Source organism: Meriones unguiculatus, chromosome 14 (genome assembly GCF_030254825.1).
Source record: "Meriones unguiculatus strain TT.TT164.6M chromosome 14, Bangor_MerUng_6.1, whole genome shotgun sequence".
Classification (NCBI taxonomy): Eukaryota; Metazoa; Chordata; class Mammalia; order Rodentia; family Muridae; genus Meriones; species Meriones unguiculatus.
The window spans coordinates 13523314-13550211 of record NC_083361.1 but is presented as its reverse complement, the minus strand read 5'-3'; the positions used below and the strand labels follow the sequence as shown (position 1 = coordinate 13550211).

General features: G+C 47.6%; 2 protein-coding genes across 3 annotated transcripts; one reads left to right on the top strand and one right to left on the bottom strand.

Moving 5' to 3' along the window:
* The first annotated feature begins 8493 nt into the window (after nt 1-8493).
* On the top strand, nt 8494-10825 carry Znf764 (zinc finger protein 764). The gene is made up of 3 exons (XM_021635883.2): nt 8494-8757; nt 8886-8999; nt 9455-10825. Exons 1-3 carry the CDS (start codon nt 8574-8576, stop codon nt 10348-10350), a joined length of 1194 nt encoding a protein of 397 aa, XP_021491558.1. The 5' UTR covers nt 8494-8573; the 3' UTR covers nt 10351-10825.
* Nucleotides 10826-18062: 7237 nt separating this feature from the next.
* Znf688 (zinc finger protein 688) lies at nt 18063-24922 on the bottom strand. 2 transcript variants are annotated; one of them, XM_060366811.1, is made up of 3 exons: nt 23651-24922; nt 23256-23369; nt 18063-21006 (listed from the first exon to the last, which is right to left on the bottom strand). In XM_060366811.1, exons 1-3 carry the CDS (start codon nt 23844-23846, stop codon nt 20519-20521), a joined length of 798 nt encoding a protein of 265 aa, XP_060222794.1. In that variant the 5' UTR covers nt 23847-24922; the 3' UTR covers nt 18063-20518. The 2 variants fall into 2 exon arrangements, with proteins under 2 accessions (XP_060222794.1, XP_060222795.1); XM_060366812.1 differs by lacking the exon at nt 23256-23369.
* Between the last annotated feature and the right edge of the window lie 1976 nt (nt 24923-26898).

Here is a 26898-nt window from a genome sequence, read left to right as displayed (position 1 = left end):
TTTCCACAAGCATGCAGGATTGTTCGGAGGTGAGAGTGACAACGAAGAGTTCCAGAAGGGAACCCTACGAACTAACTCTCCAGCCCTGCCTGGCTTGCATGAAGGCTTGTCGAGGAAGGGAGGTGTCAAGTCCAAACGAAACTCCAGTTTCCCAGACCACAAAAGGCAGCCCACATATCCAGAAATGCTCAGCATGGGCTATAGGAGGATTTCTGGCAGTTAGACAAAAAGCCAACCAGGAAGTTTGTGAATCTGGCTCTTCTCTACCAAAAAGAGGCATTTCTCTTATTCTGCCAGAAGGGACATATGGCTACCTGTGGCGCCCATCAGCGTTATCAAAGCACTGGTATCACAATTCTCCTCCATCCTAAACTCCCTTCATCTCATTGGCTTCCTTCTCCCAGCTACTCATTCTTCTGTTGACACTCCTTAGGCTCTCTCTCTCTCTCTCTCTCTGTGTCGCTCTCTTGCTCTCTCCTTCCTCTCTCTCCTCCTCGTATCCCCCTGTCCCTCCTACCCCTATCTCCTTCTCCCCACCTTCTCTCTCTGTTCCTGATTATGGTTTCTTTATTCTCTCTCCCCTGCTACTCTTGGAGCTAGCCCTGACCCTGTCCAGTCTGCTGGCCATGTTTACTTTCTCTCTCTGCTCTGGATGTCTCTGCCGGTTTTCTCTCTCCTGTCAGCAATAAAAACTTCCCCTTAGCCATTCCATACATCAGTCATACCTTCAGTTTATATAGAAGGGAGTCAGAAAACACTGCCTGGGTACAGGTTCCAATACTGAAGAGTGTGTGTGTGTGTGTGTGTGTGTGTAATCTAAAAACAAGTAATTATTTTCTGTAAGGGACCCGAGCTAATAGTGTGTTTAGATCAAAGGGTTGTGTGAGACCATTCTCCTACTGACTCCAAAGAGTAGCTTCAAGTAGAGTTTGGCTTCTTTGGGCCATGAACATTTTTTGTGTCCTCTTCCTAGAAAGACATACACATGTTACTTAAGCTTTGGGTAGGGTCTATTGGAATGCTGTGCCTCTCTCCAGGCCAGTGACGCTCTGTGGTAACCCTCTTCTTGGCTAATTTGCCTCTGTAACTGAACTTCAGACAGGTAGTAACAGACAAAAAAATAAAATAAAATAAAAAGCCACCCTTGTGGTGGAGGAATTCATACCGAGGAATGAATTGAGAATGAAGTCCAGGTAGGCCTAGGGGTCTCATGACCCAGTAGAGAACGGAGTAAATAATGGAAGGTTAAGCAACAGCAGGAAGTAGAGGATTTGGGTCAAGTTTCTGGGCCCTGGGCAAGCTTTGCCAACTTGAAAGCACCCTGAAATCTTCAAATAGTAAACATTGCACCTTGTAATCAACAGGCAGAAGGTAGCAGCTCCTTCGGCTTGAGTCTGACTGGGGAACTGGTTCCACAAGCTGAGCTTCCGTGGGACAGCACTGAGTGACAGGGAAAGGTTTCCAAGCCTGTTCTTGCTCCATGTCCTGTGATAAGGTGGCATGTGAACCAGTCACACACACACACACCACACACGTCCCACAAAAAGCTTAAGGTTTAGGGAGGTCTCGGTGGAGTCAGATTTGAAGGTTAGTGGGGTAGGCGTGGTCCTTACGATCCCTAAGCAGTGTATTTTCTCTAAGATTTTTTTTTCTGCTTTTGAAGTTTCTACAGGGAATGGAGCTAGTTGAACACTTGCCCAGCCTGTGTGAGGGCCAGGATTCAAGCCCAGCACCACAAACAAACAAATCAACAAAAGTTTCGTCAGGCAGTGGAGGCACACACCGTTAACACCTTTAATCCCAGGAGAGGCAGGAGGATCTCTGTGAGTTTGGGGCCAGCCTAGTCTACAAAGTAAGTCCAGGACAGCCAAAGCTACACAGAGAAACCCTGCCTTGGGGGAAAAGAAATAAAAAGCTGAGTGAATTTTTTAAAAAAGAAAGAAAACTGCTGAGGAGCTGGAGAGGTTAAAAACCTGGCTGTTTTTACAAAGGACCTGAATTTGATTCCCAATGTGTGTGTGTGTGTGTGTGTGTGTGAGTGAGTGTGACAATTGTTTCTCCAGTTCCAGGGGATCTGATGCCCTTTTCTGGCCTTCAGTGACACTGGGCATTCACACAGAACACAGGTAGACACATAAGTAAACCCATATACACAGAGATTAAAAGGTGCCGAGGACAGAAGCCTCCCTGAAACTCAGGGTTAGGAGGCAGGAGCGCTCTGTCACCTTCTCTAGACTGGACTCTAATCACAAAGGAACGATTTACAAGGCCCTAGGAAAGCATCCCCCAGAGTCTCAGAAAATGAAAGTTTCCCTTTAGCTTCCAAATCAATCCCAGGCTGGTCTTTGCCTACCAACAGATTCTCTCCAGTGTTCTCAGCAGACATTGACTAAGGACTGTTTGGAACTCACAGGGTCTTTCCTTCCTTCTTCCTTCTTCCTTTCTTTCTTTCCTCCTTCCTTTCTTTCTCTCTCTCTTTTTCTTTCTCTTTCTCTTTCTTTCTCCTTTCTCTCTCTTTCTTTCTTTCTTTTCTTTCTTTGTCAGAGAGAACAGGGAAGGGGAGAGAAACCAAGGCACAGAGGGCAAGAGAGGAGAGAGGTCACAGGGTTTTTCTTACTGCTTTGAAATGTGGTCTCATGTATCCCAGACTCCAACTCATGTGGCTGATGATGATCTTAAACTTTTGATCCTCCTGCCTCTACCTGGCAAGTGATAAGATAACAGGCACACAGTGCTGGGGCTCAAAGCCAGGAAGAGGACAAGTACTGTGTCAAATGAACTACATCTGTTTTATTTTTTTTTTAACATTTTTGGGGGCCACATGGGTATTTCATGGCACAGAGGGGGAAGTCAGAGAACAATTAAAATAGAGTTTAAAAGCACTGTCTGTGTGTGTGTGTGTGTGTGTGTGTGTGTGTGTGTGTGCGCGCGCGTGCGCGCGCTCCCAAAAAGCAAAAAGGCAGATGCCCTGGAGCTGGAATCTTAGGCCTCAGTCATTTGCCCAATATGGGTTCTGGGAATCAAACTCCAGTCCTCTGGTAAAGCAAAAAGCACTCTGAAATATGAACAAATTACTTGATATAAAAGAAACATTTGAAGCTGAGTTGAAAATACTTCTGCAGAAATAAAAGATGAATTTTAATTAGCCCTTGAAAATTAGGAAAAATTAAAAAGCACAGAGTGTTAGGGAGAAAATGGAAGAAGGGATGAATAGAAAGAAGGGGGGCATAGAAATAACATAGGAATAATAGGAAAATGGGTAGATTATTGAATATACCCTTATGGATCTTTGTATACTGATACATAATTAAGGTTATATTTATTACATAGTATGACATTTGTATATTCATACAAAATTAAGGTTATATTTGGTGACATTGGTATAGATCTTTGTATACTGATACAAAAGTAAGGTTGTATTTTGTTTATAGTATACTATGCATCAACTCTTTTTAAGTTATTGTACCTATGTAATTCTTAAAAAAGGCAATGTGGGGCTGGAGTGATGGCTCAGTGGTTAAGAGCACTGTCTGCTCTTCCAAAGGACCCGGGTTCAATTCCCAGCATCTACATGGCAGCTCACAACTGTCTGTAACTCCATTTCAAAGGGATCTGACACCTTCACACTGATGCACATAAAATAAAATTTAAAAAATTAAATAAATTATTAAAAAAAAAAAAAGGCAATGTGGGGCTGGAGAGATGGCTCAGAGGTTAAGAGCACTGGCTGTTCTTCCAAAGGTACTGAGTTCAATTCCCAGCAACCACACAGTGGCTCACAACCATCTGTAAGGAGGTCTGGCGCCCTCTTCTGGCCTGCAGGCAGTATAGTGTGTAAATAAAAAAATTTAAAAAAAATGCAGTGTGGGGGCTGAAGAGATGGCTCACTGGTTAAGAGTACTGTCTACTCTTCCAGAGGTCCTGAGTTCAATTCCCAGCACCCACATGGTGGCTCACAACCATCTATACCCTCTACTGCCCTCTTAGAGCACTAATATGCATTAAATAAATAAATAAATAAAATCTTTAAAAAAATGCAATGTGATGTTCTAGTCCTTTTGAAAGTTATTATCACAAACTGTTTAGGATAGTTAAGAAATGCAAACTAATAGTCAATCAAACTTGTGGTTTTGTTATGTACTAGTTTAGTTTATCATTGGTATTTTCTAAGTTAATCAGTATATAGCTAAAAACCAAGCAATTTAGATATACTAGAGATAGTCTTCAAAATCCTCCGAGATCTATAGAATATGGCATTTAAAGATGTTTTATTAATTGAAGACTTTTTTTTTCAATGGAACATATCAGCTCCTGGCAGAACCTCCATTCCACTTGAAAAAGCATCGAAGAATCTCAGTACAGGATTTGCTTCATATGTGACAAGCTAGCCATCGAGCAAGAAAATGCCCTTGCTTCAACTGCAAACAGAATATTGGACAAATTGGATGCAGGAAAGTTGACTGCTAAGCTTTGTTAGGACAAGACAGGCAATTCCTTCATAATTCCTGCTCCACAGAAAAGTCAATCTGCTATTCTGAGCCAGAGGGCTAAATATGATGTTCCAGTGTTATAGAGAAATCTTGGTTGACTGTTCACGTGGTGAGGAATCTCTGTCATTTTTATAGTTCTGGAAGCTGCTTGCTGTGCACTTCCTGTTTATTCAGATAAAATTTATCCTTCTCAGGTCTCTGATGGGGTTGAAGGCTAGACAGTTAATAGGCTTACAGTTAAACTTAGTAGTTTAGGATTTAAGAAAATGTTTGAGGTCTAAAAAGACGTTTTTTTTTTTTTGATTGGTAATGCAAGTCATGATAAAAATTGTAGGTGCAGAACTTTCAGGATAGATAGTAGAGTACTTTCTTTAAGGTTTCTTAATACATATGAACTAGACACTGTGAATGTAATTTTTACCTGATAGTATATAAGTTATTGATGTTAGAGAAAAAGTCTTCTATATAGACAAAGGGGGGAAATGTTGTAGGATATTTTATCCCATTGTCAACCACGAAATTGTGAACTATAAAAACCTGTTTCTTGTTTGGTGTGGCTCAGCCCTAACACACACCTTTAATACAAGAACTTTCTATACACAGGATTAAATAAAGGTAAGCCTAAATCAAGAGGTGGAGCAAGCAACCAGATGCCAGGGAGAAAACAGAAAGGAGGGGCATTAAGTCGAAAGATATTTAAGACAATGTGGAGGAGAAGGGGCTTTTCCTTTTGAGACATCAGCTCTGTTGACCTTAAATTTTCTGAAGAAAGGAACAACAGCAGCTGAGAACACTGGATTATAGGGGGGAATGAGGAATTAAATTAATGTATATTCTATAAGGAGGCTAACATCAGAATGGAAATTAGCAAATTTTGTTGTGGTGGTTGTTGGGGATCTAGATTTTTTTATATTTCCACAGGAAATGAAAAGCTATGGCTACTATCAAAACTAATGAAGCTAAGTAGGGAGAGTCTTTTGAAAACATTGAAAGAAGGGGTAGATAGAAAGACCTGGAGAGGACAGGAGCTCCACAAGGAGAGCAACAGAACCAAAATATTTGGGCCCAAGAGTCTTTTTCTGAGACCAGTACTCCAACCATGGACCATGGACCATGCATGGAGATAACTAGAACTCCTGCACAGATGTAGCCTGTGGCAGCTCAGTATCCAAGTGGGTTCCCTAGTAAGGGGAACAGGGACTGTCTCTGAAATGAACTCAGTGGCTAGTTCTTTGATCAATTCCCTTTAGGGGGGAGCAGCCTTGCCAAGCCACAGAGGAGGGAAGACATGGCAGGCAGTCCTGATGAGACCTGATAGGCTAGGACCAGATGGAAGGGGAGGAGGACCTCCCCTATCGGTGGACTTGGAGAGGGGCATCGATAAGATGAGGGAGGGAGAGTGGGATTGGGAGGGAATGAAGGAAGGGGCTACAGCCGGGATACAAAGTGAATAAACTGTAATTAATATAAAAAAGGAAAAACTTAAAAAGAAAAGAAAACCTTGGCCACTGACACACACACCCCCCAAAAAAAAAGCAAAGAGAGCCTGATCATCAACTGCCTTCCCTGCCAGCAAGAAAAGGCTGGACAAGAAACATTCAGCACCTACCATTTGGCACTGGCAGGCCTATGAGCAGGATGTTGGTCTCCTGCAATACAGAGCCATCCATAATGCAGAGGCACAGCAGGCCTGTGTGCAGGACTTTAAGAGAAATTGTGGTGAATACCACATCCTGCATGCCCACGTTGGTGCTGCAAGCCAAAGGTTCACAGAGCTGGGGGAAAGATTTAGAGACCTTGGTGAGGAACTCTAGCCCACAGGATGTTAGAAAATAAGACAGTCTGGGAATATAAAAGGTTCAGGAAATTGTACCCAAGTTTCAGGAAAAAGAAGCATCACTGTCGGGTTCTTATCTCAGTTGTGGATATGCTCCTGAGAGATCAACAGATCACACCAGACACCCGAGAACCCTGGAAAAGACATTGAAGAGAGTGGAGAAGCAGCTTCAAAACCACACAATTAGTAGCTAAAAGAAACGGGGAGAAACGTGGATTATTCTGTGTGCCTGGCCCTTTAAAGGACTCTGTGTCCTTCGGTGTCGCTGCCTCTTGGACTTCTGGGAACAGGGGAGGATATAAAAAGCCAGCAGAAGCTGGCAAAGATTGCTGAGGACTGGAGTAGGCACAAGTAGGGTCCAGGAGACAGAGGAGCAGGGTTAGAGAAGACAGTTGGTGCAGGAAGAAACAAGAGAGAAGAAAAGAGATTGAGCAGAGTGAAAACAGGGGACAGTTGAAAGCGAATTGGATTACAGAGTGAGAAGACAGGTATGACGGCTGAGCCAGTAGAATCTGAGCTGAGCCCAGGAAGATACTGTTAGGAGACAGGGCCAGAACCCACAAATAAAATATTGTTTTTCCTGTCTCAAGTAGAAAGGTATCCTGGCACTCGGAAACCCAGGAACCACACAGCTCTGAGGTGGGACAGTGTCCCCAGTGGCAGGACATCCTAAGACACAGAAACCCAGGGACCACACAGCTCTGAGGTGGGACAGTAATATAGGATTTCTTACGGCGTGGAGCTTTTCAGAGCAGAGATTTGATTTCCAGACTGAGTATTGGGGGATTTCAAGTCCTGAAGTTGGGGAGCTCAGGGGTGTGTGGGATGTTCTGCTCAGGGCTTTTTTTTTTTAGTGGCTTTTTTTCACTTCCCTTTCCCCTGCGTCAGACACATGAATTAGGATGGGAAGACCTTCCTGGCTGCAGGCAGTTGTAGCTGAGGCATCATTGCCCAGCAGCCACTCGGGGAGACTGGAGAGGATTTGCTGCAATGGTGGACAGCTCTTGGGGCGGCACTCCACTCTGATGCAAGCCGAGGCGGGAAAGAAGGTTCAGACACCGTGAACAGCTCCAGAGGTTGCGTCTGAACTGCGGCAGCAGACTGAGGAGGCTTCTGCCCTGACAGGTGCCTCTGTTTGGACCCAGAGCAGCACAGACTGAGGAAGGAAGGAAAGAAGGAGGGGCCGCTGCTTTGACAGCTCCAGTGGCATACAGCTCAGGGAGTACACAAGGTAGCAGAGAGGAGGAAAAGGGGCCGGGAGACATAGAGGCTACTCTTCTGTCCTTTGCTAACTTGTTTGCCGCATCGCCTCCTGTCTCCTAACAACGTTCTCTCTGGCTCGGCCATTACACATACAAGAAAAACACTCAACAAAAAGAAATTATTCTCTTGATCAGGATGTGCTGCAGTCACACTGGGAAGGCTGAGACAGAAGGATTGGAGTTCAAGGCCAGTCTGGGGTACAGAATGACACCCGATTCACATAAAGAAATCAGTCATTGCAGCTGGAGTTGTGGTTAGAACGTTCTTAGCATGAGGGTAGCCCTAGGTTAGGTTTCCAGAAAAAAAAGAAAAAAATCTCTTGGGTGTGGCGGCACACGGGTTTAATGCCAACACTCAGGAGGCCTGGCAGGTGGATCCCTGTGAGTTACAGGCCGGATTTTGTATCCCCCATTCTCCTTTTCTAGTCAGTACTGGATCCTCTCTTTTATTTTAGTATCTTATTCTTCCGATTTCTTATTGCCCATCCCACAACGCATAACAAAAGGATTAAAACATCATAACATGTTACGAGGAGTGCTTGTAAGACCCCTAAATAATCCCTGCAAGACCCGCTGTTGCATAACGATCTGAACCGTCTTTCAATGCACAGAACGACCACAGCTTGTGCACCGCTTGGCCCTGAGCTGAGCTGTGCTGTCAGATCAACCTTCCTGGGATGACAGGGAAGGCCCCGCCCACATGGGCCTGTCAGCTGGGGACTCCTCAGACTGGCACTTGTACGCCCTGTGGCCATTTTGGATGAGGGCGAGAGGAGAATGATCCAGGAAGTCCGGTGACGTGACCCTGCGCAGGCCCGCTGAGGGACCGAGTGCCTGAGAACCCCGCCCCGCCCCCGCCCCACACCCCCCGCCCCTGGGCTGTATTTTGTCCCTTCTCGGCTCTGGTACCGGACTGCGGACCCTGGGATTGGGCAGGCACTTCCCGCGAGCGCTGGGCTGGCCCCGGTCGGGTCCGGGGTGCCCATGGCGCAGCTGCTCGGCCCGGGAAGTCGCTCGGCTCGGCCCCCGTCGGGCAAGGCCGGGGCCGTGAGCTTCGCGGACGTGGCCGTGTACTTCTCCCCGGAGGAGTGGCGGTGTCTGCGGCCGGCGCAGAGGGCCCTCTACCGGGAGGTGATGCGCGACACCTACGCTCTCCTGGGCGCGCTCGGTGAGAGCCCGGCCCGGCCGCCGGGGCAGAGCCACGCGGGACGCCGGGGGTCGGGCGGGGGAGCGCGGGTCCCTGGGCACCCAGCGGGTCGGCCTCCCGCATCGTGGGGTTTGCTCTCTGCCCTCCAGGGGGCGGAGGCGCCAAGCCAGCGCTCATCTCCTGGGTGGAGGAAGAAGGCGAACGGTGGGGACCCGGTGCCCAGGATCCAGAGGAGGCCACGTGTGCCACAGCAGCCCACACAGGTGAAGGGCCGGGTGCCCGGGCTTTGGGGGACTTCCGCGTGGCTGGCCCGTTGTGCTGTCTCCTAGTGACTCCATGGGTGTGCCTGGCAGTTTCTTCCCTGAACTGTTGTCTTGGCCTGGACTCAGCTAGACAGGAGCCGTGAGCGTTCCTGTGCGGTGCCCTCGCCTCAAATCTAGGCGCCCGCTAGGCTGTATTGACTGTAGCCCAGCGCCCCCGCTGCTGTTCCGCTGCCATCACTGTGAGTCCCTTCTGGAGGCTCCTTCAGTCCTCGCTGTCCACCTCTCACGAGCCGGCTGGACCACTCAGCCTTGTTTCTTAGGCTGCCTCTGGACATCCCCGCACCCTGCATGCTCAGATGCTGTGGCCTCATCCCTCCTGTGGCTTGTCTGGGGGCCTGTGGTACTCAAGGAGCAGGACGAGTCAGAGTCTGAGCTTTTTCGTGGTCTCTCAGCAGATCGCAGACACGAGGGGGAAAAGTGGAGCCCACGGGAAGAGACTGAGGCAACCCAGAAGTGGAAGGAGCCTCAGCCCTCCTTGGCCGGCCCCCCTCGTCCCTTGGAGCAGCCGGGCAGGGACCCTCAGCCGGGGCGCCCCGGTGTCGGTGTCCAAGCCACCGTCCTGAGGGCAGAGCAGCGCCATGGCTGTCACCTGTGTGGGAAGAGCTTCGCCTGGAGGTCCACCCTGGTGGAGCACCTGTACACTCACACAGGTGAAAAGCCCTTCCAGTGCCCTGACTGCAACAAGACCTTCGGCCGGGCCTCCTCCCTGAGCATCCACCGCGCCATCCACCGCGGGGAGCGGCCGCATCGCTGCCCTGTCTGTGGCCGGGCCTTCACGCAGCGCTCTGCCCTCACCACCCATTTCCGGGTGCACACGGGGGAGAAGCCCTACAGCTGTGCTGACTGTGGACGCTGCTTCAGGCAGAGCTCCACCCTCCGCGAGCACCAGCGGGTGCACAGCGGCGTCACCCCCTTTTCTTGCACGGACTGTGGCAGAGCCTTTTCCCATGCCTCCCATCTTCGGTGCCACAAGCGCACGCACACAGGTGAAAAGCCTTATTCGTGCCCTGACTGTGGGCGCTGCTTCCGGCAGTCTGGTAGTTTGGCAGTGCACAGGCGGACCCACAGTGGGGAGCGCCCCTACCCCTGCCCTCAATGTGGCCGGCCATTTCGCACCAAATCAGCTATGACGAGCCATCAGTGGGTCCATCGGCCAGGAGCTGGAGGCCACAGGGACAGGAAAGCGAGTCAGTTATCTCCATCCCTGGACCCTGGCCACGGGGACCAGGATCCACCTGTCAGCTTCCAACACTACCCAGAGATATTCCAGGAGTGTGGGGGATGGTCCTAAAAGTGCCAGGGTAGAGGGTGAAATGTGTGCATTGTTCAAGCCCAGAGGCTCGAACCCATGGCATCCTCTGGAAGTCACAGAAGTTCTAGCCGGGGCTGCTCCTGGGAACAGAGTACAGTCGTGTAGGTGGCTACCAGATGCATTTGCACCCGCCCTGATCCCACTGCCCAGCTCTGAGTCTATTGGACTGGGGAGGAAACCCACTAGATAGCTCTGTGAGAAGCAAGGGCAGTTTCCTGCCTCACAAGTGTTGCAGAGAACCTTGTTTGACTCGTTGCCTCTGTAATGCAGAGGCTGAAGCTGCTGGCTCTGTGAGAACTGAGGGGTTGAGTTACTGTTGAAGAGCCTGGGGTGGTCCTGCATGCCTATGATCCCAGCGTTTGGGAGGCAGAGAAAGGAAGATCAGGAATTTGAGACCAGGTAATGTTACCTGAGACTCCATAAAAATAAGTAAATAAATAACAAGTTTAATTAAGTGGTGTTTTAAAATCAAAGTATTGCACACAGAGACAGAAAGCCCAGGTTTCCAGCTTCTCAGTAGAAAAAAATATCAAAATATTCAGCCAAGCGAAGCCAACTGAACAGTCCTGGGTTCCATTCTCAGTGTGGCATGTGCTGGGTTGGTGGCACATGCCTGTGATCCCAGCACTTGGTCCTTGAAGGCAGGAGGAGGTTCAGAAGTTCAAGGCTGCCCTCAGTTACACACACACACACAGATACACACGAGATTGAGTGAGAGAGAGAGCTGAGCAGGAAACGCTGCAACTCCCGTGACCTGATTTCAGGGGTGGAAGGAGAGAAGCAGTTCTTGAAGTTTGTCCTCTGGGGCGTCCAGGTTTTCCTGAGTCATAGGGGGCCTGTGCGTAACTGGATGGCAGCAGAGAAAAAAAGAAAAAACAAGGATAGAACAGAGAGAGGTGAGAAAGCACAGAACTTAATTTCTTGCCTTTTGTTTCTTTGACCATGAATACTAACAAACCACAACATTCCCACCACCAGCATGACCACCAACCCTGCCTTTCTGGGCTCTAGCACTTAATATACCCTCTGAAAATTTCCCAGAATTCCAAACATCACTCACTCACAAAAACCATCTGCAGCTGGCAAGATCATACCTCTTCTAGAGCATGAGGCAAATCAGTCAGTGGCTGTGGACAAGAGGACGCAATCCCACATCCCACACCCTAGAATAAGATGAAAACATTCTTACAATATTACTGTGTCTTTAGGAGAAATCAAAATTGTCCCTACATATACCACAATTTGATACTTCTCTAGAGGAATGGAGAAAAAAGGTGTATCAGAATTTAAATCTGTTGAGTGAGTGACCTAGATACTTTATTGCTGTGATAAACACCAGGAACAAGGAAACTTATAAAACAGCATTTTATTTGGGGCTTACAGTTTGAGAGGGTGAAAGTTCATGATGGCAGGGCAAGGGGGTGGCAGCAGGAACAGCTGGGACCACTCCTCTTGTTTCAGGAGTAGCAGACAGGAAGAGATTCTGGAACCTCACAATTGCCCCCCAGTGGCATGCCTCCTCCAACAAGGCCACGCCTCCTAGTTCTTCCCCAAAAGTTCCACCAACGGGGTGGGGAGGCTGCAAGTATTCAAATGCACACCTTGGAGAGCTGGTTCTCTAGGTTCTGTATCACATTCAGGGTTCTGTAGGTCCTGATTCACACTCAGGTCATAAGGCTTCGTTTGCAGGGAGCACACTTACCCTCTGAGCCGAACTGACAGCCCACACTCATGTTTATGGTTTGGTATCTGAGGAGGTTAATTCATACGGCATCTTTTTAAATCACTGACGACTGCATGCCGTCCCTACCATCTGTACTATACACAGGCCAAAACTGTAGCCTGGAGTGCATGATCAAGGTCATGTGGAGGCACTATTTTTTGAGTGTGTGCTGAGGATTGTACTCGGGCAGGGCACACACTGCACCGTTTGGCTGAGAGTCCTCAGCCTGGACTGGTAGGTCTTTAATGTGAAATGACCCATCTAATGATGGGGAGAGTGCTCAATGGCTGAAAGCACTTTTCCTGCAGAAGACCTCGGTTCAATTCCCGGCACCCACATGCTGCCTCACTGCCATCCACACCTCTGCTCCCAGTGCTCTCGTCTGGCCTCTGAGGGTACCAAGCACACATACATACTTGGAACCTTTTTATTTTTTTAAGCTACTTCACTGCTTTCTTTGTTAGTTCTTTGTGGGTTCTGCTCTCGTCTTCTGTCTTCTCTGGCCCAGCTCAGCTTCTGCCTCAACTACCACCAACTGCCCAATTAATTTTCTACTGCCTCTTTTTTTGGGGACGGGGGTGTCTCAAGACAGGGTTTCTCTGTGTAGCCCTGGCTATCCTGGACTCGCTTTGTAGAACAGGCTGGCCTCGAATTCACAGAGATCCGCCTGCCTCTGCCTCCCAGAGTGCTGGGATCGCAGGTGTGGGCCACCAGGCCGGGTTTACTGCTTATTTTCCCTCTGCTCGGTCTGGCCTCTTCTCTATCCCTTTACTCTGTCTTCTTTCTTCCTGCCCCAACTATCCTCTCTGACCCTCTCTCTGTCTCCTGGAAGTCCAAACAACAAGGAGAAAATAACCTTGTTATTTACGCCAACTGCAACAGACAATTCGAAGCAGTAACTATCCATTATATATCACCCCTGAGGGGTGAAATGGAGGACAAGAACAGCAGGAGCCTCAGCATATAGAATCAGCCAGCTCATGGAATTTTCTTGTATTTGTTATAAAGAAATTGGGAAAATGGAGAATGTTAAGATTTGAGAGCCATGAATAGAATTCCTTTATCTTCTTTCTTACCTAACACCTATGATACTGATTTTTTTTTTTTTTTTTTTTTTTTTTTTTGGCTAGCCCCTTTCAAGAGCAGGAGAAGGAAAATCTTTTCTTCATGGTTCCTGTATATAATAATGCTTAGCCTGTAAAAATGTGTCAGTGGAAAGTTCTTCCACAAGGAAGGTTAAATAGTCCAACCGTGTCAATAGTTTGTGCAACAACCACTAGAAATAGTATTTGTAGGCAGTTTCCTCGATCCGCTATTTGCCATGACATGGATGATGTTTTGTTGGCTGATTCTGATGTACATATTTTAAAGAAAATGTGTGGTGAAACAGAAACAATTTTGCCTTGTTGGTGTTCGCAGACTGCTTCCAAAGAAATACAGAGAGGAGATTCTAGCCGTTCTCCAGGTTATAAAAATAAGTCAACAAAAAAATTCAACCACAGAAGGTAAAAGATCAGAACAAATTAGTTGTGAACTCTTAATGATTTTCAAAAATTCATGGGAAGTATTAATTGGCTGTGACCCATTATTGAATTAATTACTCAAGAGTTAAGTAATTTGTTCCAAACACTACAAGGAGATTCAGACTTAGACAGTCCAAGACAGCTACCAAAGGAAGCAGAGAAAGAGTTAACTTTCATAGAAAAGAGACTGCAAGATACTTATCTGGATCAAGTAGATCCCAAACTGGACTCTATCTATCTATCTATCTATCTATCTATCTATCTATCTATTGCCTTAAACCCATTCTCTGACTGGGCCCGTTATGCAAAGGTAAGATAGTATTTTAGAATGGATCTTCTTAGCATGTAGACAAGTGTAACCATAGGGCCTTTCTGTGCCCACCCCAGCTCCGGAATAATGACACAAAGCTTTTACCTTTTATTATTTTGTCTCTTAATCCTTGTTTCCTCTCCATGTCTGGCTGGCCACTCGTACACCTCTAGTTCCCACCTAAGACCCTCTCTTTGAGCCTGGAAGTTCTGCCTCTCTTCTTCTGCCCAGCTACTGGCTGTTCAGCTCTTTCTTTAACCAATCAGAAGGTGACGGCGGACAGTGTTTACAAAAATTCTGACGCAGGAGATGTTTAACAATATCAAAGCTGTGCATGTTCTCAGCTCTCTGCTGGTACAGAAATCAGGATTTGAATAGACCAGGACAACCTTTATACAGTGCACAAAAGCATCAGTACAACATCTCCCCCATTGGTCCAATTAAAGGCTCTGTCTGTTACATTAATGAACTGTACACAACAAGAACAACTATGAAAACTACCAGATAAGAATTACACTCAGAATGCCCAATCCATTTGTATTTGACAGCTTGGGAGAAAGTAGTCATCTATCTGTCCTAACTTGCTGAGTCCAAAGTTCTGTACCTGAATCACCTTCTATCAAAACTTGCATCTATAAACCTATAAATATCTTTAAAGACCTTAAAACATTTGAAGCAGCTTCAAAACTGCATAATTATTAGCTAAAACAAATCAGGGGAGAAATGTAGTATGAGTTATTTTCAGTGCCTGGCCCTTTAAAGGACTCTATGCCCTTCAATGTCAGTTGTCTCTTGGACTTCTGAACAGAATATATAAAAAAATCAGTGGAGGCTGAGAGCTGAGAGGAGCAGGATTGGGGAGTAGGTAGAGGCAGGGTCCAGGAGACAGAAGACCAGGGCCAAAGAGAACAGTTGGTGCAGGAACAAAGAGAGTAGGGCTAGAGAGAAGAAAAGAGATTAAACTGAGTGAAAATAGACAGTTGAAAGTGAATTGGGCTAGCAGGGTGAGAAGACAGTCGGTGACAGTTGCACTGAACTTGTGAGCCCCCTCCAGACTCCACAGTGCCTGACACACAGGTGTTTGCCAGTCACCTCGGCAGGAACTCGGCAGCTACGTGGGGAAGACAGCAGTATTGAAGCTTAGCATTCACCTTACTCTCAGACAACTAGAGGCTACAGGACAAGGATCTCCGAGTTCTGGAGTACAGGGCAACTATAGTGGGAGGTTTTCTTTAAAAACTCAGTTATGTGTTATGCCAATTCACGAGACCCCCTCCCCCAAAAGACCACCAGGGAGTCGGGTCTGTTGCAGCTCAAGCTGGACTCTCACAAACACCAAGGCCTTAGTATCCAGCTGAGAGCCCGAGCTCTGGATTGTGGGTGAGTTATAAGTCCCAGTCCCTCCCAGCATGCCCAAAGCAGGGAATTCTAGCCTGGCAGGATTTTATTGGTTAATACAGGAAAGGGGGAGGCTACACTTCATAAAGTGTTTGCTATGGGAAAGTGCCAGGAGGGTGAGGGGAATCGGCTGGCCTTGGGCTTCAGTCCTGTCCTGCAGTGATAGACTGCTGCTGGGGGAGAAGAGGTGGTTATCACCAGGAGCAAGGCCATCCAGGCCGGTGTCCTGGCAAGAGTACCTCTCATGAGCAGCAAGGCCAGCTCTTCCCCGCAGCTGGCTGGATCAGCCTAGAAGCGGCAAGGTCAACTAGCCTGATGTGTTTTAAACTTTTTAGCTCAGTCCCCCCAAAACCTAGTTTTTAATTCTTTGATCTCTCAATATAAACATGTTTTTGTTTTAATCCCAAGTATGGGATGTGGGGGCTGTTTCAGATGGTCCACAGCAGCAAACTATTTGTCTCCTGCTGCCTCTGAGAGGGGCATGACCTTTGCCAGCTGTGGATAGTTTAACTCTAGGGACTCTGAGAGGGTGGAAATACCAGAGCTCAGGGGCGAGGGGGACCGGACACCCTCCAAGAAAGAAGGCTGCTACTCCTTTCCCTCTGCTGCTCCTGGCTGCTGCTGTTGCAGTTGGATGGGGGATTAGAGATGATATCCTGATTATGGATTATAAACCAGTGGTTCTGCAGACAGCTGAGCGGCAGGCACCAGATTGGGACTGCTGAGGCACCTGCCTGTGGACTAAGTGATGGCTGGCGTCACCTCCCACTGAGAGACAGCTTTCTGGGAAGGCTGTGGCCGTTGAGGAACCCAGCTTGCAGGGTTGAGAACTGGGTTCTCAGTGTCTCAAGGGTGCATATTTTGGCTGTTACTGTTTTAAAGCTCATTAGGATGGTTTGCATGAGAATGGTCCTGAGAGGCCCAGACATTTAAATACTTACCCGCCCCCATTGGTGGAATTTTTGGGGAAGAATTAGGAGGCGTGGCCTTGTTGGAGGAGGCATGCCATTGGAGGTGACTGTGAGGTTCCAGAATCTCTTTCTCTCTGTCTGCTACTCGTGAACCAAGAGGGGAGTTCCCAGGGGTTCCAGCTGCCATCATGAACTTTAACCCTCTCAAACTGTAAGCCCCAAATAAAATGCTGTTTTATAAGTTTCTTTGTTCCTGGTGTTTATCTCACTCAGTTAATAAATTAAATTCTCATATATTTTCACCACCTCGGTTCTGTTCCTCTAAAGATCTCCAAAACAAATTGTGGTACCAGAAGTGTTTCTAGAGAAACAGAATTGTAAGGTGTTTTCTAGTGGGAACTGGAACTGGGTCTTCAGCTGGACAGTCACTAAAGACTCCCCAATATGTGGGGCACTGGACATGCTGTTTAAAGAACTTGCCTAGATAAATGCATTTGATGAACTTATTTTGCCTTCTGTGAGCTATAAGAAATGTAGTGCTTCTTGTATAAAACCTTTGAACACTTGTGGAAAACTAAGGAAAATAGTAATGCTGTTGGTTCCTTTTAGCATCTTTGGGCAAAGTTGCAAAAGAAGAAAAGTGAGAGTAATAAAATTGACTGGTTCTCGATGCGCATAAACAATCTAAAGGTTCCTAAATGTGCAACGGAAAAGTCTTTTTCCCCTGCAGCCTGCGAGTTCAAGTTGCAGAAAACAATGCCCATGCCTTAGTTACGTGGCTAGCTGAGTTACAGCACAAATTTAATGGCTGGCCTAGTAGGACACCAGCAGTTAGAACAAGGCACCATTTGGAAACAGTTGAGATGCTGTAGCTTGGGCTGGTGACGTGTGGGAGGATCCTGAGCCCAGACCTGCCCACCCTTGTTGAGATAATCTCTTGTGCACTGTGTAAAAGTTGTGTTTGTGTTATTCAAATGCTAATTTCTGTACCCGCAAAGATCTAATTACAGACCAGACTTCAGGATTGTTATTCTTATGGATGCATCATATTTTGTAAACAGCTCCCTTCAACACCTTCTGGTTGGTTTAATAAAGAGCTGAGAAGGTTTCCTTTATGTTAATATTTTAAGCTAGTCTGGCTACTTCCCAGCCACACACCCCAAGTTACTTGCCAATATTGGTCCTGTCTATGCTCTACCTGCTCCATTAGGCCACGTCCTTTCTCTCCATCTTCTTTTTCCTTCTCCTTGTGGTCCCTACCTGAGACCTCAAGCCCAGGAACGGAAGCCCCATCTACCTCTCTGTTGTGGAAGTTTTGGTTTATGATATGTAAACATGTTTTTGTTTTAATTCCGAGTATAGAATATGGGACTGATTTAGATTGTCCACCGTGGCAAACTAGTTGCCTCATGTGGGCTCTGAGAGGGGCTCTTTGCCAGCTGCAAATAGTTTAATTCTGAGGACTCTGAGAGGGAATAAAGGCCAGAAAGGGACCCAGAGAGGGAAAGAGGACTCCAAGAAAAAAAGAAGGCTGCTGGGTGCACCGTCCCCCTCCCCCTCCCACCTGCTGCTCCTGGTTGCTGCTGACGCAGCTTGACAAGAAGAAGAAGTCAGAGATCTTCCGAAAAGAGGACTGGACTTGCCCCAAGGAACCTGATGACCCTAACCAGCAGGAAGTAACTAAGGAAAACTATGATCCCTCTCCCAACTAACCTTCTTTCTCTCCTACCTGGTGTTGGGGTGTGGAAGGGACTGGGAGGGAGTAGAGAGAAAGAAGAATTAAGAAACCAAAATAAAAGTTTTAAAAAGTAGAGCCAATACCTCTCTTCTGCCCAGTTACAGGCTGTCCAGATTTTTTATTAACCAATCAGAGATAACTGGATAACAAAAGTTTACACAACAATAGATCAGTGTACATGAGAATGCACTTGTCTGGACTGCAGCCAAATCTTGGGGCCCAGAATTTAACATCTGCATACATATAACACCAGACCAATCCGCAACATAAAATCTTCACGGTGGGCAAAACTTTGGGAACTATACATAGCCATGAATTTTGCTTGGAAGAGAAATAACCAGATGTGTGGTTGTTCACTGATTCATGGACTGCAGCCAATGACTTGGAAGAAGCATGAGTGGGAAATTGGAGAGAAAGACAACTGGGGAAAAAAGTGTGTAAACAGATCTCTCCACATGGGCAAAGAATGTAAACATATTTGTGTCTCTTGTAAATGGTCATCAAAGGATGACGTCAAAAGAGGAGGAATTCAATAATCAAGTAAATAGGACGACCCATTCTGTGGACAGTCAGGCTCCTTCCCCAGCCATTCCCATCACTGGCCAATGGGACCATGAACAAAGTGGCCATGGTGACAGAACTGAAGGTTAGGTGTGAGCTTAACTTCCACCTACTAAAGCTATTTGGCCTACAGTTGCTGCTGAGCCAACAGCAGGAGCCAATAACTGAGTCCTTAATGTGGTCCCATTCCCAGGGATGGCCAGCAACTACCTGGTGGCAGGTTGGTTATAACTGGACCATGCCCACCATGGAGGAGCTAGCACTTTCTCCTTACTGGAACAGACATTTATACTGGCTATGTGCTTGCCTTTTCTAAATGAAATGCCTCCAGCCTATGTGCATCTCAGCATCATTCCTATTTTAAAAAAAGTTTGCTGGGCAGTCGAGTACTCAGAGGCAGAGGCTGGTGGGTCTCTGTGAGTCTGAGGCCAGCATGGTCTACAGAGCGAGTTCCAGAACAGCTGGGGCTACACAGAGAAACCCTGTCTTAAAACCCCAAAATAAATAAATAAATTAAAAGGCTTTTTTTTTGCACACATCCTTAATCCCAGCACTGCTAAGAATAACTGTTATTTGCCTGATGTAACTGTTGTCTCTGAGGCTTCACTGCCTCCATCTGCTAACCTAAGCCTAGTCCTGGAAGCTTCTAGCCTCCGTACAATCTAATCTAGGCCTAGAATACTTTCAGCCTCTGAAACTTACTACTGAGTAAACTCACTCTTTCTAGTTCTGAGCCCTGAGCTGGCTGGTTCAACTCAGCTGTTCTGGCTCAGACTCCTCTCCAAGCTGATTGATGCAACCTGGCTTCTCTCAGCTTCTGACACTTCGCTCTGCTTGGCCTCTAACTCTAGCAATCTGTTCTAATCTTCTGGCTCCTCATTCTCTGGCTCATCTGTCTTCACCTGTGTCTAGCGTGTTCTCTTTACAGCCTATCTCTGTAAAACTGCCTCCTCTCGGGGTTGGGGATTTAGCTCAGTGGTAGAGCGCTTGCCTAGCTAAGCAACGAGGCCCTGGGTTTGGCCCTCAGCTCTGGGAAAACTAAAGAATAAAAAAAACTGCCTCCTCTCTCTCCCCCTGTCATCTCTCCTCTCAGTTCTTGTGAGAGTTGGGCACATCCTATTCTGTCAAATCGTTCTCTGCCTTCATCACTTTGTCTGCATTAGACATCGCTTTCAAACAGGGGTGCTTCCTTCTACAAACCAACTTTTACCTTCATTGGGATTAAAGGTGGGATTAAGGGCATGTCTGTATATGCCAACCAGAGTGGCCGTGTTGCTGAATTAAAATCCCCCTACACCGCATTTGGGAGGCCAAGGCAGGTGGATCTCAGTGAGTCCCAGGCCAACCAGAGTTACATGTTATCAAAGAACAAAATATATATTTATATAGGTATTGTATAGGCAGGTGTGCATGCATAATTTTATGGTTTTTAAAATGCTGTATTTCTGTATCAAGTTAACAAGGGTGAACTAATATGGTTGGTTTTAGTGTCAATTTGCACAAATTAGAACAACCTGAATAGGGAGCCTCACCTGAAGTATTGTTCTAACTGACGTGGCAAAGTGCCTCCTACTGCAGGCCCAGGATAAAAAGCATTTCAAAAGTTAGGTCCTCCTCTTGCCTTTAGTTCTTTGCCTTTACCCATACCTATACCGTGTGTGTGTGTGTGTGTGTGTGTGTGTGTTCATCCCCTCCGTTCTGTTCCTCTTGAGAACCCTGACCAAAATAGTACTGTGCCAACTCACACCCCTGACCAGCCCCACTTTTTTTTTTTTTAAACATAAAACACCAGGGAAGGGGGCAGGGGGCAGGGGGCTGGGGGCAGGTTTAATCTGTACGAATCTTTACAGGCACTTTTCTTTTTAACAGGTTTACAAGGGATCCTTGAGAAAAGTCAAAGGGATATATTTCTCCCAGGCCTTGACTCAGTTGGCTCTGAATGCCAAGTTCATGCTCGGCTCCTGCCGGAGGCGGCCGTTCAGCTCACCCACACTCCTCAAAGATGTCTGGGTAGTGCCGGAAGAGCACGGGTGGATCCCGGTCCCCTCGGACTGGGGCTCCAGGCACGGCCCGGATGCCAGGCCTTCGGCCTCGGCGACCCCCTGAGGAGGACCGGTGGATCCACTGGTGCGTCACCACGGCGAACTTCCTCTTGAAGCGCATGTCGCACTCCGGGCAGGGGTAGGGCCGCTCCCCCGAGTGCATGCGCCGGTGGCTGAGCAGCATAGACGGGTAGGTGAACCGGCGCCCACAGTCCGCGCACACGTGGCGGCGCTGGCTGGTCTGTGTGTCCGTGCTGGGCGCCTTCGAACCTGCTGTCTGGTGTGGGGCAGCTTTGGTAGGAGGCTGTGCCCTTGCGGAGGCCTTGGTAGCCATGGAATAATTATGTTCAATCATCAATTTAGGTTGCCGCTGAGCAGGGCTCTCTGCTGGCCTCCTGACAACCCGCTTCTTCTTATCTGGAGCGTCTCCTGGGAAACAGAAATTAATTGCATTTTTAAAACTCATTTGTCTCCGGGCAGTGGTGGCTCATGCATTTAATCCCAGCTCTTGAGGGGCAGAGGCAGGTGGATTTCTTTGAGTTCGAGACCAGCCTGGTCTACAGATCCAGTTTCATGACAGCCAAACCTACACAGAGAAACCTGTCTCAAAACAAAACAAAAACCAAGCCAAAGTAAAAGAAAAAAAAAAAAACAAAACACCTTCACTTGTCCCTCTAGGAAAGTAGCTGAAATGCCAGCATTTGGAAAAGCCGAATCAGGAAGACAGCACGGCCTCCATAGTAAGACCTTGTCTCAAAACAAGACAGTAAATCGATGTGGAGGCCCGCCTGTGATTCCACCACTCAAGGAGGCAGAGGCAGGCGTAGCTCTGTGAGTTTGGGGCCAGCCTGGTCTACAAAGCAAGTCCAGGACAGCCAAGGCCATACACAGAGAAACCCTGCCTTGAAAAAACAAACAAACAAACAAACAAACAAAAACCAAACCAAACCAAGAGGCAGGTAGATTTCTGTGAATTTGAGGACAACCCTGTCTAAATAGCAAGTACCACGCCAGCCAGAGCTACCTGTCTTTGAAAAAACAAAACAAAGAAACAAACAAATACTTGGGCTGGAGAAATGCCTCGGCAGTTAAAAGCACTGGCTGCTCTTCCAGAAGTCCTGAGTTCAATTCCGAGCAAGCACACAGTAACTCACAACCATATATCCGATGCCCTCTTCTGTCATGCAAGCACATACTAGAGTATTCATATACATAAATAATTAAGTCTTTTAAAAAAAATTAACGCAACAAAAATAAACGAAACAGGGGCTGGAGGGACGGTGCGGCGCTTGCTGTCCTTCCAACGGACCTTAGTTCACTCCCCCAAACCCACATCAGGAAGCTCACAACGTCTACCACCTCAGCACCAGAGGTCTCGGGCCGCTGGTCCTCCTCGGCAGCTGTACTCATGCAGACATACACATAACGAAAAATGATTACAAAATAAACAAATAAATAAACCTCAAGAGAAGAGTTGCAGTAAGACGTAACACTTTTTGCACAGACTACCCCAGCTTTTAGCCAGCTGGCACCAAAATATACTATACTGCCCATCAACTAATACAAAAGCTTTGTTGAAAGTCAGTTAGCCAGGCACAGCATCACACGCCTGCGATCCCAGCGCTCTCCGGAGGTAGAGGCAGGTGGATCTCTGTGAGTTCGAGGCCAGCCTGGTCTACAAAGTGAGTCCAGGGCAGGCAGGACTACACAGAGAAACCCTGTCTCAAAACAAAACAAAACAAAAAAAGAAAAAAAAGTCAAACAGCTAAAATTTCCTCATGTGTCAAATAGGAAAAAAAAAACCAATGGTTTGACTTCACAGAATTATTGGGAGGATGAAATACTGCGTGCTTGTTGGTCACTTAGTAAATACGTAAATACTCAATAAACCATAGTTACTGGTGTATCTTGTAAATTTTCTTTTGCCACAGTGATACTTTATTATAGATTCGGGGTAGTGAGAGGAGATGAGGCAGGCTGTCATTATCCAAGCATTTTCTCATGTACCACCTTGCCTTGTTTGAGAAATATGATAGTCAGACCTGAAACCAACTTTATTTCTAAGGGCATTTTAGGTTTTTGGGGAGAGGGCTGGGGGGTTGAGACAAGGTCTCGCTATACGTAGCTTTGACTGGCTTCGAATCCTCCTGCCTCTGCCCTGTGAGCGCAGGGGTTAAAGATGTGTGCCACAATAACCAGCATTATTGTGGTTTTGAAAACGGGAAATGAGTGGTATTTTAACAAACCTCTGGAAACCTAGAAATTCTCTGAGCTCTAGATCCTCCTACTCTGCTCTCTCTCTCTCTCAAGATTTACTTCTTTTTATGTATATTGGCGTTTTAACTACATTTGGGTCTAGTGTGCGGGTGCCAGGTCCCCTGCAACTAGCATTACGGGACAACTGTGAGCAGCCATGTGGGTGCTGGTAATTGAACCCGGGGCCTCAGGAAAAGCAGCACCCCTTGACTGGTAAGCCATCCTCAAGCCCTCCCTACCCTGTTCTTAGAAGTCGGCTCTCTTTTCTTTAGTATCTGACACGTTTTGGCTATTGAAATTCCGCAGGGATGCTGGAATGGGGAATCCGGAAGAAAGGCTTACTAGAGAAGACCCTCCTTCCCCCCCCCCCCCCCCCCCGCTCCGCGCACAAACAATCCGGAGGACTTGGGACAATCCCTCACCTCTTGGAGCTCCTCCCAGGCTTTCCCCCTCCTCAGGATCTTGGGCGGCGGGGCTCCAAGCCTCACTCTCCTGTTCCATCCAAGAGATGAGGGCTGGTTTGGGGCCCAGGAACCCTGAGAGAGAACAGGGGTCACAGTGCTGCTCTGAAGGGCTGGCCCGAGGACATAGTATCCCAACAGGATAAGAGCAGCTCCTCGGAACTTATGCTCAGATTAACCAGGGCAGAGTTTGCGATGCTCTTGCTTCAGTGGAGACTCCCAAGGAGACCCTGAGAATGGAAGGTGGTGGAAAAGTGCGGGATGAGGGCTCACAATCCACTCGGCCTGTCTACAGCAACTCCCCAAGTCAACCCCGGAGGAGGGTGGAAGTGCGGGGCTCTGACTCAGGGCCTCACCGAGCGCGCCCAGGAGGCCGTAGGTCTCGCGCATCACTTCCCGGTACAGCGCTCTCTGCGCGGGCCGCAGACACCCCCACTCCTGCGGGGAGAAGTACACGGCCACGTCCGCGAAGCTCACGGGCTCAGGCTTCCTGAAACCCGGCCAGATCTCCCCAGGCATCGGCATCAGCGGAGAAGCCGGTGGTGGCGCCATCCGGGATGCTGCCGGGGTAGCGTCTGGGCGACCCAGCTTCCGACTTCCGGGTCCCGGGGAAGCCACGCCCCCGGTCCCGGCGGCTCTCCGCGCGAACCGAACCAAGTGGGCAGCGAGCGACCGGCCGGGATGGAAGCGCTCCGCAGTGTTTACGCCACAGCGGCTCGCACAGAGACGGGACTCGGCTGAAGGGACCGGAAGATGCCTCAGAAAACGTGGCGACGGCTTAGCTTCAAGCGTCACGGCTGCAGCCTTAACAGACGCGGCGTCTCCCGGGCGCGCACTGCCCGCAGCGCCCCGTTTGCCCTTCAGTATGACGGCCGCTTCGGTAGGGTTGGAGGAGCGACCTCGCTGTACGCAGTCGCAGCCGAGGATTGTGAGGACGTGGGTGTCTGTCTTCCCGGTCTCCCGGCGTGCGTCCTGCTGATGTGAAACCTGGCGGTCGGCCTCTGGACCGCCTGTTGATGCATTTCACAAACCCGGCTTGTGTCCTCAGAGGAGGAGGACTCAGAAGTCTTGAACCCGTGGCTCTGCTCGCTTAGTCTCCGCACTGAGGTTACAGGGCTTAGCAATGTGCTGAGCGAGGTCGGAAATGGAATGGGGGAAGGTTTTTTAATTGCATCGTAGTTTTTCGCCAGGTTTATTAATATGTAGATGAGGCCAGCGGTGATGCTCGGCTTGGGTAAGGCCAGCATTCAAAGACGCAGGCAGGAGGATAGCTAGGAGTTGGAGGCCAGTCTGGGTTACATAAGGAGACCATGTCAAGAAGAAAAATAAATTCATTTAACTCTTTTTCTATTAAATTGAATTATAGCGTACGTACTTCTGTGTAGCCCTGACTGTCCTGGAACTCACCATGTAAACCAGGCCGAACCTGAACACGCCGAGATCTGCCTGGCTTTGCCTCTGCCTCTTTTGCTGGGATTAAAGGTGTGTGCCACTACTCCTGGCTCTAACAATTTTTTAAGTGGGGGGAGTGTTTGTGTTTATGGAGAAGTAAGTACGTTTATTATTTCAAATGCTTAAATTTGTATACAATAGATCTGTGTAAAACTAAAATAAAAAGTTGGAGAGTGACTAAAGAAAGACACCACAGTGGTAACCTCTGGACTCTGCATGTATGTGCACACATGTGTATGCACACCACACATGAACACATACATAAATAAGTTCTCATCTTCTCTAGCACAGTAGGATATCTAGAAATAATGATAATTGTACTTTTTTTTTTCCCCCTGACAGGGTCTCACTACTTGGCCTGGAACTTGCTATGTAAGCCAGAATGGCCTTGAACTCACAGAGATCCACCCTTTGGCTGCCCCATAGTACTGTGTTTTTGTTGTTGTTTTGGTTATTTGAGACAGGGTTTCTCTGTGTAGCCCTGGTTGTTCTGGACCCACTTTGTAGACCAGGCTGGCCTCAAATTCACATAGACCCACCTGCCTCCCAAGTGCTGGACTTAAAGGTGTGTGCCACCATGCCTGGCATATATACTGTGTATTTTTAAAAAGCTGACTGGAGCTGGGCCTGGGCAAAGGTTTTAGGGGGTGGCAAGAGGATCTACCAAGGCCTGCCTGGTCAGTTAAGCTAGGCCCTGGAGAGAGGGGGCAAGAGAGAAAGAGTGAGAGCAGCAAGAGGGGGAAGGAGAATGGAAAAGGTGAGAGGAAAGTGGGGGAGAGACAGGGCATGTAGCTCAATGGTAGAGCACTTGCCTAGGCCCTGGGTTCCATTTAAAAAAAAAAAAAGTTAAAAGTTTTAGCAATGAGGAGGCCTCAAAGATCTGTCCTCCTGAGGAAAACAAATCATGTGGACCTCTTTCACTCCCCCTAAGCCTCTGAAAAAAGTGGCTTAACCACCCTCCAGATTATTAGTTTGTTTATTTTATCCATGTGTATATCTGTGTGATCAAGCACACGTGGGGGTCAGAGGACAGCTTGCAAGAGACAGTTCTCTCTTTTCACCAGGTGGGTTCCAGGACAGTGCATTTACTAGCGGAGTTATCTTGCTAGCCTCACACTTTGGTTTTTGAGACAAGCTCTCTCCCTAAGCCTGGAGCAAACTGAGCTAGCTAGCCAGGCTGGCCAGTGAGCTCAGGGGTTGCCTGTCTCCTCCCCCAGTGTTGAGGCTACATATATGCATTCTGTGTCCACCTTGTGTGTGGGTGATGGGAATTGGAACTCAGGTGCCGCACTTGCATAATCGAACTTTAGCGACTGAGCCGTCAAGTCAGGGTAGACAGAGGAGGTGTGTGTAGAGTCGGTGGGGTAACTGTTGAGAGACTGAATTCTTTGACCTCTTTGGGGGTCAGCCAGTGAGAAGGAGGAAAGAAGGGGGGGAGGAGAATCATACATTCCCCTGCACACACATGCTAGTTGGATGAAGCAAAACAAGCTCCAAGGAGCAAGTTCCAACAAGCTGCAACAACTTCACATATACACAGACGGACAGACAGACATATACACATTCGAACATTGGGTGGGAGGAGTCAAGCTTCAACCAGCAAGCTCCAACCATTTCACATATATACATGTACACACTGGTAGATGGAGCAACAACTTTATTTTTTTCCTACCACAACTTATATATCCCAGCAAAGTTTTTCAAGCAGTACAGAAATCACAATGTGAATACATTTTATTTATATTCACTGTCTCACTGAGTATACACAGGAAAAAAAACATGTTCCCCAATACCCTCATGCGATCAAATGTTTTACATAATATGGGTGGAAAACAACCTGTTCCCAAGAACCCACGTACATTTGTAACTAAGCAGCTTGTAGACAAGCGAGGTAATTTTTTTCAGCCAGTCTTTACTGGTGGGCTGCAGTTTTCAGTTATAAAGACTTGATTATCTTAAAAAATAATTTTATAAAAATCTTAAAAGAATCCCAAATCTAAACTTTTTTTGTAAAAACAAAAAAAAAACAAACAGCCATTTTACTTTAAATCCTCAATGTACACATCTCCTCATTAACAATTTTTATTAAATCATATCAGGAGGCTGAGGGCAAAAATAGATACAAGAAATTAATCACCTTGAAGCCCAGCTT

Bases quoted from the DNA above. Each gene is read 5' to 3' on its own strand.
- Znf764 (XM_021635883.2), top strand. From the start codon at position 8,574: ATGGCGCAGCTGCTCGGCCCGGGAAGTCGCTCGGCTCGGCCCCCGTCG. The intron at 8,758-8,885 runs GTGAGAGCCCGG...TCTGCCCTCCAG, and splicing joins CGCTCTCCTGGGCGCGCTCG to GGGGCGGAGGCGCCAAGCCA. The intron at 9,000-9,454 runs GTGAAGGGCCGG...GTCTCTCAGCAG, and splicing joins TGCCACAGCAGCCCACACAG to ATCGCAGACACGAGGGGGAA.
- Znf688 (XM_060366811.1), bottom strand. From the start codon at position 23,846: ATGGCGCCACCACCGGCTTCTCCGCTGATGCCGATGCCTGGGGAGATC. The intron at 23,370-23,650 runs GTGAGGCCCTGA...GTTCTCTCTCAG, and splicing joins CGGCCTCCTGGGCGCGCTCG to GGTTCCTGGGCCCCAAACCA. The intron at 21,007-23,255 runs GTGAGGGATTGT...TCTGTTTCCCAG, and splicing joins CCTGGGAGGAGCTCCAAGAG to GAGACGCTCCAGATAAGAAG.